The sequence below is a fragment of the Silurus aristotelis genome (genome assembly GCF_946808225.1).
Source record: "Silurus aristotelis genome assembly, chromosome: 22".
Lineage (NCBI taxonomy): Eukaryota > Metazoa > Chordata > Actinopteri > Siluriformes > Siluridae > Silurus > Silurus aristotelis.
Genome location: NC_139595.1, coordinates 7,067,451 through 7,080,024, shown reverse-complemented (window position 1 = coordinate 7,080,024; position 12,574 = coordinate 7,067,451). Strand labels below are relative to the sequence as shown.

At 40.9% G+C, this 12,574-nt stretch overlaps 1 protein-coding gene across 13 annotated transcripts in view; it reads left to right on the top strand.

Moving 5' to 3' along the window:
- The window catches only part of ptprsb (protein tyrosine phosphatase receptor type Sb), a 139,825-nt gene that overhangs the window by 64,805 nt on the left and 62,446 nt on the right, over nt 1-12,574 (top strand). For 7 of the 13 annotated variants that reach the window (XM_083525484.1, XM_083525489.1, XM_083525486.1 and 4 more), the window contains one exon: nt 3,307-3,429. In XM_083525484.1, coding sequence (XP_083381610.1) covers nt 3,307-3,429 — 123 coding nt within the window. The remainder of the gene's footprint in view (nt 1-3,306; nt 3,430-12,574) is intronic. The other 6 variants (XM_083525490.1, XM_083525482.1, XM_083525479.1 and 3 more) reach the window with 1 other exon arrangement.

Genomic DNA, 12,574 nt, shown 5'->3' with positions numbered 1-12,574 from the left:
TCACGTCAACCCTCGGAAGAATCGGAATAATCGAAGCTTTCTGACTTCCACAGTTTTTTTCAACAAAGCTAGAAATAAGGCAACTTGCACAGTCAACATGATCCATCCATCATTACATTGTGATCTTTCATTGATTCATATTCAGTGTTGACATTGTTCTGGTCAGTGCTATGATGAATCTAGAGTGTATCCCAGAAGGCAAGATAGGAATACACTGTAAATGAGATGGCAGTCCATTTCAGAACATTGAAACACACTCATTCATACGCTATAGGTTTGCGGACACCATCATAAGCATGGTACATGTTTTTTGAGCTTTGCTTTCTACAATTTAGTCCAAATTTGCTCTTAAAGTTCCCTTCACTCTGCTGGGAAGATGTTCCACTAGACTTTGGAGTGTGCTTGTGGACCTTTGTGTTCACACACAAGGGTGTTAGTAAAGTCAGGTACTGATGAAGGTGAGGTGAGGAGGCCTGGGGTGCAGTCATTGTTCAAATTCTTCCCCAAAATTGTTCAGTAGGGTTGAGATCAGAGCTCTATAGCATTGCACTGAAGATCTTACACTCTAAATGATGTACACCAAATCTTCAAGGAGCTCGTATTGTGCACAGGGGCATTGCCGTGCTGGAGCAGGTTTGGGTTTCCAAGATCAATTGAACGCAAAATGTTTTTGTAGCGCATCTAAAGACTATACAATTGTGTGCCTCCAACTTTGTGGTAACAGTTTGGAGAAGAACCAAACATAGCAGGAAAGGTCAGGTGTCCCAATACTTTTCTCCATATAGTGTAACTAGGCGCATTTTGGGAAATAGAAAGAAATTCTAGAGATCCTGGAGATATGAATGCAGTTTAGATCATCTTGGCACTCTTTTCTCAAGATGTTGTTCTACTAGTTAAACAGTACAATTCCCTTCAGCCCTAAGAGTGTTACAAAGTTAGTCTAGGATGTTGACCAATTAGTTCTAGCTTGCTCCAATTTATCTGCAGTTGTCTGATTAGCAGCTTTGGTTTCCAATTCCTGCCAAGCTCTGTCATGTACTTGGACTTAAATCTTGACCTGAAAACCTAAATTATGATGGGGGAGTTCATCATGGGAGAAAATTACTGAGCTCTTCAAACATTTCTTATACCAGCAAAAGTAATAATATTGAACCCGGCTGATTCATTCTTTTATTCTTCTTTGATAAGTGCTTTATCCAGGGCAGGCTTGTGGTTGATCTGGAGCTTGTGTTGGGAACACTGGGCATGAGGGAAGGTTATTGCCTTGTTCGGATACCACACGTTCATACACAGGGAAGGCTTAGCGTATACAATCTATGTAGCTACCAGCATGCTTTTTGGTAAGTTAGAGGAAACCTGAGAACTCCAGAGGAAACCCAAATCAAACTGCGGACCCCGGAGCTGTCAGGTGCTAATGCTAGTGTGCTTTTTCTGCACTGAGCCGATGTTAATTGTAGATAATAAAAAAACACCACATTTGGAGATGATTTAAAGTTTCTATTATGACTTTTTTTCATTAGCAATTCGTACCTACCAGCCACATACAGTACAACAACCTGGCATATGTTTATTTGCTCCCCACATGCATCAGTGAGCCTTGGCTGCCCATAACCCTGTCACTGGTTCACCACCGTTCCTTTCTTGAACCACTTTTGATAGATACTGACCACTGCAGACCAGGAACATACCACAAGAGCTGCAGTTTTGGAAATGACCCAGTTGTCTAGCCATCGCAATTTGGCCCTCATCAAGCTCGCTCAATCCATACACTTGCCCATTTTTTCTTCTTCTAACACTTTAACTTTGAGGACAAAATGCTCACCTGCTGCCTAATATCCAACCCACTATCAAGTGCAATGATGAAGAGATAATCAGTGTTATTCATTTCACTGGTAATAATATTATAATGCCATAATGTTATGCCTGATCGGTGTATTTCTTCAGTGTATTCAAACTGTGGAGAGTGAATGATGGCACATGATTCCCTCGCCATGAGTGTTGTTTACGATGTCACTGAATAACGTAACTAACTTGAAGGGAAATGCTATCTGCCCTATATTGCATACATGAATCAAAAGACACCAATGGTCAGCAAGTGTCACAGTAATTGACAAGTAATCCCAATTTTGCTTCCTTGGTTCACATTTTGTGAATGACTGTTGTATTTTGGGGCGTTGAATCACGGAAAAAGTTTCCATCCTTCCATCCACAACTTTAGTGTTAATCCCAGACTGGTAGCTACTGATCAATACTGGAGAACTAGCTCATTGCCTGAAAATTGGCCATAACTAAATTTAGGCGAAAAAGCTGCAAAAGTGTGAAATTTAGTCTGTCTAAGATGCATCTCCAGAGAAACCTCAGAGTTGCATGGGGGTTTCTAAAGAGGAGAGCTGAGAGCAAATACCTTTAGCTCCTGCTTAAGCATAATGCTTTGTCATGCCCCTTTTCTGCACGCAAACTTAGAGAATGGGAAAAGGTGGCGCTCAAACCCTCCAGCGAGTAAAAAATAACATGCGCCGTTCTTCTCTTAGTGCTCTCCACCTCAATTTTGCCTGGTCTAACCCTCTCACTCGTTCTGACTCAGACGCCGCTGGCGATTCTGCATAATGTTCTCAGACGACATAAAAAGAAAAGAAAAGTTCAGTCAGACTGAAAGCAAAAAGTACCAGAGAAGACGAAATTCTAATAGTGCGATGAGGATTTTGCGATTAATAAATCAGGGAATTATTATTATAATATTATTCTGAGAGATATGGTATGCTGCCAACAGGAGGAGGAGGAAAAAGGGAGGGCATACAAATGTTAATGAAATGCAGTGTTTTAGTTCTTCTGAAACTATTCATGTACCGCTTATTCGATATATTGAACATTTTGTACCTTGTCTCTCGTTTTCTTCCTGCAAAACTCTGGCTGTCATTCTTTATCTGTTCGTTCCTTTGCCCCCCCACCCCCCCCAATCCTGCTCCATCACTCCATCTGTTAATTTCCTCCCTCCTCCTATTAATTTTTGTCTTAACCATCGTTCCTTATATTTTTTCCCATCTTCCTCTTTGTCCTGAATGCTTTCTCTCACCCTCCCCCCCTCCAATATCATTTCAAATCTTCCACAATCGTTCCTCCTCCCACCTTATCTGTTTCTCTCTGTATTTCACCACCTCCTTCTCATTCTTTGTCTCACACACCCTCTCTTCCTCCATCCCTTCTTCAATCTCCTCCTCAATCAATTGCTCTCTCTTCTCTCTCTCTCTCTCTCTCTCTCTCTCTCTCTCTCTCTCTCTCTCTCTCTCTCTCTCTCTCTGTCTCCAGGTGCCTTGCAGATCGAGCGGAGCGAGGAGACAGACCAGGGGAAATATGAGTGTGTAGCATCGAACTCGCAAGGAGTGCGCTACTCCTCCCCAGCCAATCTCTACGTGAGAGGTACGGATAACAGTAGGTACCCCATAGGTAATCCGCATTCATTCAAGGATCAGCATGAGAGCTGACTTCCCCTTGCACTTTAATTTAAAAACGCGATGCATAAAATATTAAAAGTAAATAAATAAAGACCATACGTAATTATTATAGGTTTCATTTTCCGAGCACAGGCTCGTCATTCGTCGAGTTCGCACACGTTGCTGTCAATTCCCAATCTGATGCTTATATCATTAAAAGAAGCTAATTGGTAAGAAATGAATTGGGTTTGTTGCCGTGTAATAGCTTCCCCTAACTTAATTAGTGATATTTGCTGTTGGGCTAAACACTGCGAGCTGTTTGAAGCGTAACAGTGCACAAAGTGCTTCTGTTCATTTAACAGAGAGAGAGAGAGAGAGAGAGAGAGAGAGAGAGAGAAAGAGAGAGAGAGAGAGAGAGAGAGAGAGAGAGAGAGAGAGAGAGAGAGAGAGAGAGAGAGAGAGAAGGTGAGTGCGTATTTGGCTGAGATGAGGGTGAACGTGGCAGCTTGCTGCACGGCCTGTCATGTAAGATTAGTACCACTTAGGTTTCTAATTTGTGAAGTCTCTCGAAGCCTGTATCTTGTGGGTTACAGTGATACACGTGTAGAGCCCAAACAGCAGGCATGCTAATTTTACACAAACACCAAGATGATTTTTTTTTTTTTTTTTTTTTAACTCTTTTTATTTTTAAGATTCACTCAGATTTCCAAAAGTTCCAAACTTCCCAAATTTTGGTCCACAGTCCTAATCTACCTGATTGTATAGGTGATATATTTGGGTCATTCTACACAAGTAGTGCAAATGCAGGACTGCTGTGTTGAAATCGGTTATTTGTGATATACAATTTCACCAAAACATCTTATTTCATTTCAGAAACTGGACCTGAAGTGTACTTTGACTGAAAAAAAAATGCAACAACTTTGTTACATAATCTTCTTAAAATATTGTTTTTGTTCACGTGTCCCCATAAATCCACTTTTCTTGGATAGAACTGTTTTTTTTAATTCAGTTCATGATAATTGTCACCTATGAATTTTTTATCGAACATTACAAAAAAAACAATAAAAAACTAATGTCAAATGCTTAAATATTCCCATTACCTTTAAAAAATTAATTAAATAATTAATTCCTAGTTATTTCATAGCTATAATTAAAAACTTCAAATAAAACTTTTAAAACTTATTATTTAAATGTTTTCATCTATTTCTTTTTCTATCTTATTTCTATAGATATTAATTTGTTATTATGATACCATATGAGGATTGAATTTTTATTCCAACAAAATCACTTAAATAGTACATATGAATTGATATAATTAAGTAGAAAGTATAATGAAAGCAATTCTAAAAATAATTGTTTTTAAATCTGTGGGAAAGATTTGTACATTTTCTTGTAAATGAATTTTTGAGTGCAGATCAGAGTACATGCTTGAATAGTCCACTGGTTGTTGTTGTTGTTGTTAATCTAAGGCCACATGGCTTCTGTTGGTATCACATGACCTATTTACGTGAAATTGTTGCGCTACAAGCATTCCTCTGATATTTCACGCTGTATGTAGTAAATGTATACACATCAACGTTTCTTTTTTCTGATATCTGAGCCACCATTTTGTGCTGGTATTGATCCAGGGCTGATCGTACTGATGCCATTTCCCTTTGTGACCTAAACTCGCCCTCTTAGACAAGTCTTTAGTATACTTTGATATACTTTAACTTGATTTTGCCCTTTGTCTGAACATGACATATTTTTCTTTATTTTTGAAAATATGGTTTATATTTGATTGCTTTAGGTGGCGTCCTGTATACCTGCTACATTTGTGCTCTGTTTGGTTGACTTGCTGTTTATATTGTTTGATCAGTAAAAAAAATAAAATAAAATAAATATATATATATATATATATATATATATATATATATATATATATATATATATATATATATAAATATAAAAAATGACATTATGATACAGTTGCAGCGCATTGCACAACTTCAGTAGAACGACCCATAGAGCTATATTTATCACGCATCTTAGTGTAACATAATAAATATTAATGATCTATTCATTAAGCTGACAATAAAATCTTATGCTCCTTCTAAACCTGAATATGATGTTTTGCATGATAAATATTAACTATGCTAACTAATACTCTAATAACTTGCAGGATTTGCCTTTTTTTTTTGTCTTGATTCTACCTAATCCTAACAACTGACCTGTTTTTGGATTTCTCTTATGTTAAGCATGAATATAATAAATATGATGGGGTAATAATTCTGCCTTTAACGACCGCTCTAGATACAATTTTCTGCATTGTGACTTGATGTCCTTGGTTTGCTTTTTATATATATATTTTTTTTGTTATTTTTTAATTTCTTTTTCTTAACAAAAATTTTAATTTTTAATTTCTTGTCTGAGCAGAACAAGGCCTTAAAATCGGAGCTGTGTTTGGATTGATATTTCAATATCACAGCCACGTAAAAAATAAAATAAAGTGTGCCAAATAAATTGTGGATGTTATGATAAAATGCTTTTAAAGACAAAAAAAAAATGAGAATGACGAGAGCAACAGGTAAGCAGTGGGATGGTTGGAGGAGGACGGGAATGTGGCAGGTTGAAAGTCGATTTGCGGTGGCCTTTTTTACTCTCTTTCTGTGTTTCCTGGTTTTCTTCTCGGCTCCTCATGTCATTGTGTTCTGCATCAACCCCCCTTACACCCCTCAGAGCTACGAGAAGGTTGGTGTGTTTTTGGTTCTTTTCTCTCTTTTTGGCTTTTTTTTACGTTCACAATCGGAGAAAATTGAAACAAGACATAAAGACTAATTAAATATTAAACGCTAGCTATTTGACAGTGTGTCAATGCCAGATCATGTGTCATAAATACAAACTAACCTAGTAATTATAGCCACCAGCATTTATGTAGGGTTATGTTAACCTCTTTGCATTGCATTGTGGGATCTATTTTTCTTGTTTGCTAAAGCCCTTCCTATCAGAAGACCTCCTCTTCCCATTCTCTATCTCTTTTTCTCTCTCGCTGCACGCATTGCCATGGAAACCCAGCAATTGGAAATATTCTGAAGTTTGTGCATGATGGGAGAATGTGTGAATGCTTGCATGCCTGAACAAAAGAAGCTTATTGATGAGTCTTTGAGTGTCATCTTGTTGCTTCACGCTGTCCATGACATGTCTCTGCCTTTCTATAATGGCTTGTTATATTTGGAGCTTGTGTCGTGTTTCGTCTGCTTCTGCCAAAATGTAACGTTTTTGTTTTTTTTTGCTCTGTTTATATCATTGGATTTGCTTGTCTGTGTGTCTGTTGCTTAGCTTTTTGCATGTTCTTGTTGTTTATGAGCGTGAGTGTGTGTGACTTACTAATCATTAACACTCATGTGTCTGATATTCTCTATACTGAGATTGATTCATATAACGGATTTGCTGTGTCTATCAAGATAATTTCCTTATGGTCTCATAATAGATGTGGCTCGTAGCTATACGTATTATTATTGCAAGTGAAACACATTCAGCATTAACCTACAGTCTACCAAGGCCATTTTGAATTATTTTGTAGTAATCCAAGTACAAACATTTATTTATTTATTTAATATCTACTACATCTCATTATTATATATTTCAGAATAGTTATATACAGGAAACGCCTTTGCATACCTACGATGTGGTGAAAATGGTAAAGAGATGAACAAAAAAGTGTTAAAATGGGACATGATTATATTTGGGATATGGAATATACAGTGAGGAAAATAAGTATTTGAACACCCTGCTATTTTGCAAGTTCTCCCACTTAGAAATCATGGAGGGGTCTGAAATTGTCATCGTAGGTGCATGTCCACTGTGAGAGACATAATCTAAAAAAAAAAATCCAGAAATCACAATGTATGATTTTTAAACTATTTATTTGTATGATACAGCTGCAAATAAGTATTTGAACACCTGAGAAAGTCAATGTTAATATTTGGTACAGTAGCCTTTGTTTGCAATTACAGAGGTCAAACGTTTCATGTAGTTTTTCACCAGGTTTGCACACACTGCAGGAGGGATTTTGGCCCACTCCTCCACACAGATCTTCTCAAGATCAGTCAGGTTTCTGGCCTGTCGCTGAGAAACACGGCGTTTGAGCTCCCTCCAAAGATTCTCTATTAGGTTTAGGTCTGGAGACTGGCTAGGCCACGCCAGAACCTTGATATGCTTCTTACAGAGCCTCTCCTTGGTTATCCTGGCTGTGTGCTTCGGGTCATTGTCATGTTGGAAGACCCAGCCTCGACCCATCTTCAATGCTCTAACTGAGGGAAGGAGGTTGTTTCCCAAAATCTCGCAATACATGGCCCCGGTCATCCTCTCCTTAATACAGTGCAGTCGGCCTGTCCCATGTGCAGAATAACACCCCCAAAGCATGATGCTACCACCCCCATGCTTCACAGTAGGGATGGTGTTCTTGGGATGGTACTCATCATTCTTCTTCCTCCAAACACGTTTAGTGGAACCAAAAGTTATATTTTGGTCTCATCTGACCACATGACTTTCTCCCATGACTCCTCTGGATCATCCAAATGGTCATTGGCAAACTTAAGATGTGCCTGGACATGTGCTGGTTTAAGCAGGGGGAACCTTCCGTGCCATGCATGATTTCAAACCATGACGTCTTAGTGTATTTCCAACAGTAACCTTGGAAACAGTGGTCCCAGCGCTTTTCAGGTCATTGACCAGCTCCTCCCGTGTAGTTCTGGGCTGATTTCTCACCTTCCTTAGGATCATTGAGACCCCACGAGGTGAGATCTTGCATGGAGCCCCAGTCCGAGGAAGATTGACAGTCATGTTTAGCTTCTTTCATTTTCTAATGATTGCTCCAACAGTGGACCTTTTTTCACCAAGCTGCTTGGCAGTTTCCCCATAGCCCTTTCCAGCCTTGTGGAGGTGTACAATTTTGTCTCTAGTGTCTTTGGACAGCTCTTTGGTCTTGGCCATGTTAGTAGTTGGATTCTTACTGATTGTATGGGGTGGACAGGTGTCTTTATGCAGCTAATGACCTCAAACAGGTGCATCTAATTTAGGATAATAAATGTAGTGGAGGTGGACATTTTAATGGCAGACTAACAGGTCTTTGAGGGTCAGAATTCTAGCTGATAGACAGGTGTTCAAATACTTATTTGCAGCTGTATCATACAAATAAATAGTTTAAAAATCATATATTGTGATTTCTGGATTTTTTTTTTTAGATTATGTCTCTCACAGTGGACATGCACCTACGATGACAATTTCAGACCCCTCCATGATTTCTAAGTGGAAGAACTTGCAAAATAGCAGAGTGTTCAAATACTTATTTTCCTCACTGTAAAAGTGTTGTGGGTTGTATTGCTCTTAACTGAATGCACACATTCAAATAGACCCAAACCACACAATGCACACTAAATAGTATGCCTAAATAGCAGTGATGTGTTGTTTTGTAGAGTAATATAACGTTTGGGTGGCAGCCCAAATATGTGCAGTTTGAAATTAATGAACGTTATGGACATATTATGAGAATAAAATCAGTATGACTGTGAGTTACTTAGTACCTGATGCAATAACCTCTTGGTAATAATTTCTTCTAAGAGCTAGCTAAAGTTCAATGTAGAGAAAAGCTATGTCAATGACAGTGTGTAAAATAGCCACATAAACCTAGGTATTGATAATAGCTATAGAGAACAGCTAGTTAAACCTCAGTATAGGGAACAGCTATAAAGAAATACCTAGCTAAAACACAGTGAAGAAAACAGCATTAGAGAACAGCTAGCTAATCCTCAGTGTAGAAAATAGCTATAGAGAACAGATAGCTAAACCTCAATAAACCTTAGCATAAAAAACAGCTATAGTGAACAGTTAGTCAAGCCTCAATGTAGAGTACATCTTGCTAAACCTCGGTATAGAGAAAGAGCTATATAAACGTCTCTATGTTAAGTATGTAACCCTAGTTCCCTGAGGAAATGAGATGCTGTGTCGGAATGCTTCGGGAACGCAACTGCGTTGTCCATGCTCTGAGTAATGAGTCTAATCAGTCAAGAAGACAGGCTGTCACCGGCGGGGTGACGTCACGACCAGGGAGTATAAGGCGCACCTGGATAGAAGACTACTTCAGCTTCTGTAACTGTGAAGGAAGCGTTAAGGGGCACCGAAGGTGTGGCTAGAGATGCAGCGTCTCGTTCCCTCAGGGAACTAGGGTTACATAAGTAACCTAGAGACGTTTCCTTTCAGGAACTCGAGCTGTGTCGGAACGCTTTGGGAATGAGAGTCTAATAACACCACACCGACCAGTCCCTGACTAGTGTGAATGAGCACAACTGAGTGGAAGGACAGAGGTGCCAGGAGTGGCACAGAGGTCATTGTTGTAAAGCCTGGTAAAGGTGAGCAGGGTGGACCACCCCGCAGCATCACAGAGGTCTTGGAGGGACACTCCAGAGGACCAAGCCTTACAGGCTGCCACACTTTGGGTCGAGGAAAGGTTGCGCCACAGCATCCAGTCCCAACGGAGCTGGTGGATATAGGGAGAACCATAGGGCTTTTGCCGAAATCTCCAAAAAACGTCCCACCACCTGGGGATGGGGATGCCACTCCTCTGGCTTGGACCCCTGTCTCGACAGGGTGTCTGCTACCTCATTCAAGTGGCCCGGGATATAAGCTGGAGGATCTGGCACACCAGCCTGTACAGGGGCGCGAATGCAGACCCCCTAGTGGTTGATATAGCCGAAGGGAAGGACCCGATATTGGAATGCTTTGACCCCAAAAGCAAACCTAAGGAACTTCATGTGAGAAGGGAGGATGGGTACATAAAAGTACGCATCCTTTAGATATACTGTGACAAACCGATCTGATCTGAGACACGACTTGTTTAAGGGGTCAGCATCCTGAACCGGAGCCTCATCAAAGAGCGGTTCAGTTGAAGTAGATCTAGGATAGGACGCAACCCACCGTCCTTTTTTGGGTACTATAAAGTACCGGCTGTAGAACCCTGTCTGACGGAGGGACCACTTTGATGGCCTTCTTTCTCAGGAGAGTATATACTTCTCGTTCCAGGACCAGAGTCTGCTTGTTTCTCACCAGAGTGAGAGAGAGCCCGTTGAATCAGGGCGGGCGAGACCCGAACCGAATCGCATAGCCTCGCATACTCTCTTAAGTGTATCACTCTCTCTCGACTGACCTCTGATGTGTCCAGCGCCGGGGCAGTGCCCAGACGCAGCTCTAGAAATGAGGTCTCCTTTGTGGCCCGTAAGGCCAGATTGGCGGATCTCAGAAAACTGTCCGCCCAAGGGATCTCCCAGATCCAGCTCCTGCAGCAGGTCGGCTTGGTATGCCTGCAGTACCGACATGGTGTGCTAACATCCAGCTGCCTGACCTGCTGAGGCGTAAGCCTTACCAACCTACGCTGAGGTAGTGCGCAGGAGCTTGGTGGGTAATGTCGGGGGTTTTAGGGAAAACGCCACACCCGGGGAGAGATAGTGTGCTAGTGTCTCTTCAACCCGTGGCATGACACTATAGCCATAATCCCTAAGCCCAGAGACGTAGTGCAGGTCCACCACGGAGTGCAGGTCAGGGGAAAACGGCAACCCCTGACGTGGAGGCTGTGCTACAGGGGCTCACCGGCCGGCTAAACTGTCGAGCTTCTGAACGGCGCGTGTCACAACCTTCAATAGCTCCTTGCTATCGGGTTCGTAAGCGCGAACACCCCCCTCCCACCTGCCTCAGCGAAAGCGGGATCGGAACCACGAGGAGTGGGGGCGTTCCCCTTAAAGAGCGCCCGCCGGGAGTGGAGCAGCCGCATAGGCATGCGAGCACAGTGCTGGCAATCGGCTCTCTCTCGCAAGCTGAAATCACATGCTCCACTCCCAAACAAGCCACACACACACGCTGTGTGTATTCCTTCCCGAAATAAAACGAGGACAGGAAAAAGCACATGGCCGAAACGTGTGCTTGGTTTACTCAGATGCCTTTATTCTTTTGACAACACAAACAGACAAACATTAAATTTCACACAGAGCGCTTCATGAATCAACAGAAGCTGAAGCAGTCTTTTCTCCAGGTGCGCTTTACACTGCCTGGTCATGACGTCACCCTGCCGGTGACAGCCTTTCTTCAATTTTGACTGATTAGACTCATTACTCAGAGCATAGACAATGCAGTCACGTTCCCAAAGCATTCCGACGCAGCTTAAGTTCCTGAAAGGGAACTACAGTGTAGAGAACAGCTATCTAATACTCAGAATAGAGAACAGCTCTGCAGCTTGCTAAACCTCAGTGTAGTGAACAACTAGCTAATCCTCAGTTTATAAATTGGATAGCTAAACTGTAGTAAAAAAGAAACAGCTAGCTGAATCTCACCGTAGGAAGTGCTAACCTCAAACGAAACCTCAATGTAGTGAACAGCTATAGAGAATAGTTAGCTAAACATCACTAAAGAAAACACAGCTAGCTAAACCTCAGTGTTGAGAGCAGCTAGCTAATCATCATCTTATAAATTAGCTAGCTAAACTAAAGTAAAAAGAAACAGCTAGTTAAACCTCAATGTAGAGAAGTGCTAGCTAAAGATCTAGCTGTATTGTATTTCATAATATTATGTTTAAGTGGTCACATGACTTGCTGGACATAAGAAATTATTTAAAAGTGCAGGTAGGAGGAATTATGATGTTGAAATTAACACGTTTAATATATTTAGTTTCATTATTTCAGTACAAATTATCATTAAGTAGTCCATGAGAACGAAGCGTGTCAGCACACTGGCTTGCAGTGCATGAGCAGGACAACAACCTTAATAATCTCGTGCTGGCTAATCTGATGTGTTGATCTCCTCATGCTGAAAGTGTTCAGGCAGATTATGCTAATGCGAGCCTGTAGGTGTGACGGCAGTGAGGGATATTCAGAAACGTATCATCGCTGCGAGCCCTGGCCTGTTAAAGAAGTTCTCACCTTGAGCACGCGTTAAGAAATCCGATTACTGTGCATTCAGCTGGGATTAAGATAGGGAATCAATAGGGATTAAGCAGTGATAAAATACGAGTATAACCTTTGATATAAAAATTATTGGAATATCTATATTTTCCATCAATCCTTTGTTATTTCTTCTGTCAGACTTGAGAGTTGTTACATATTTATTTGGCTCTGGAT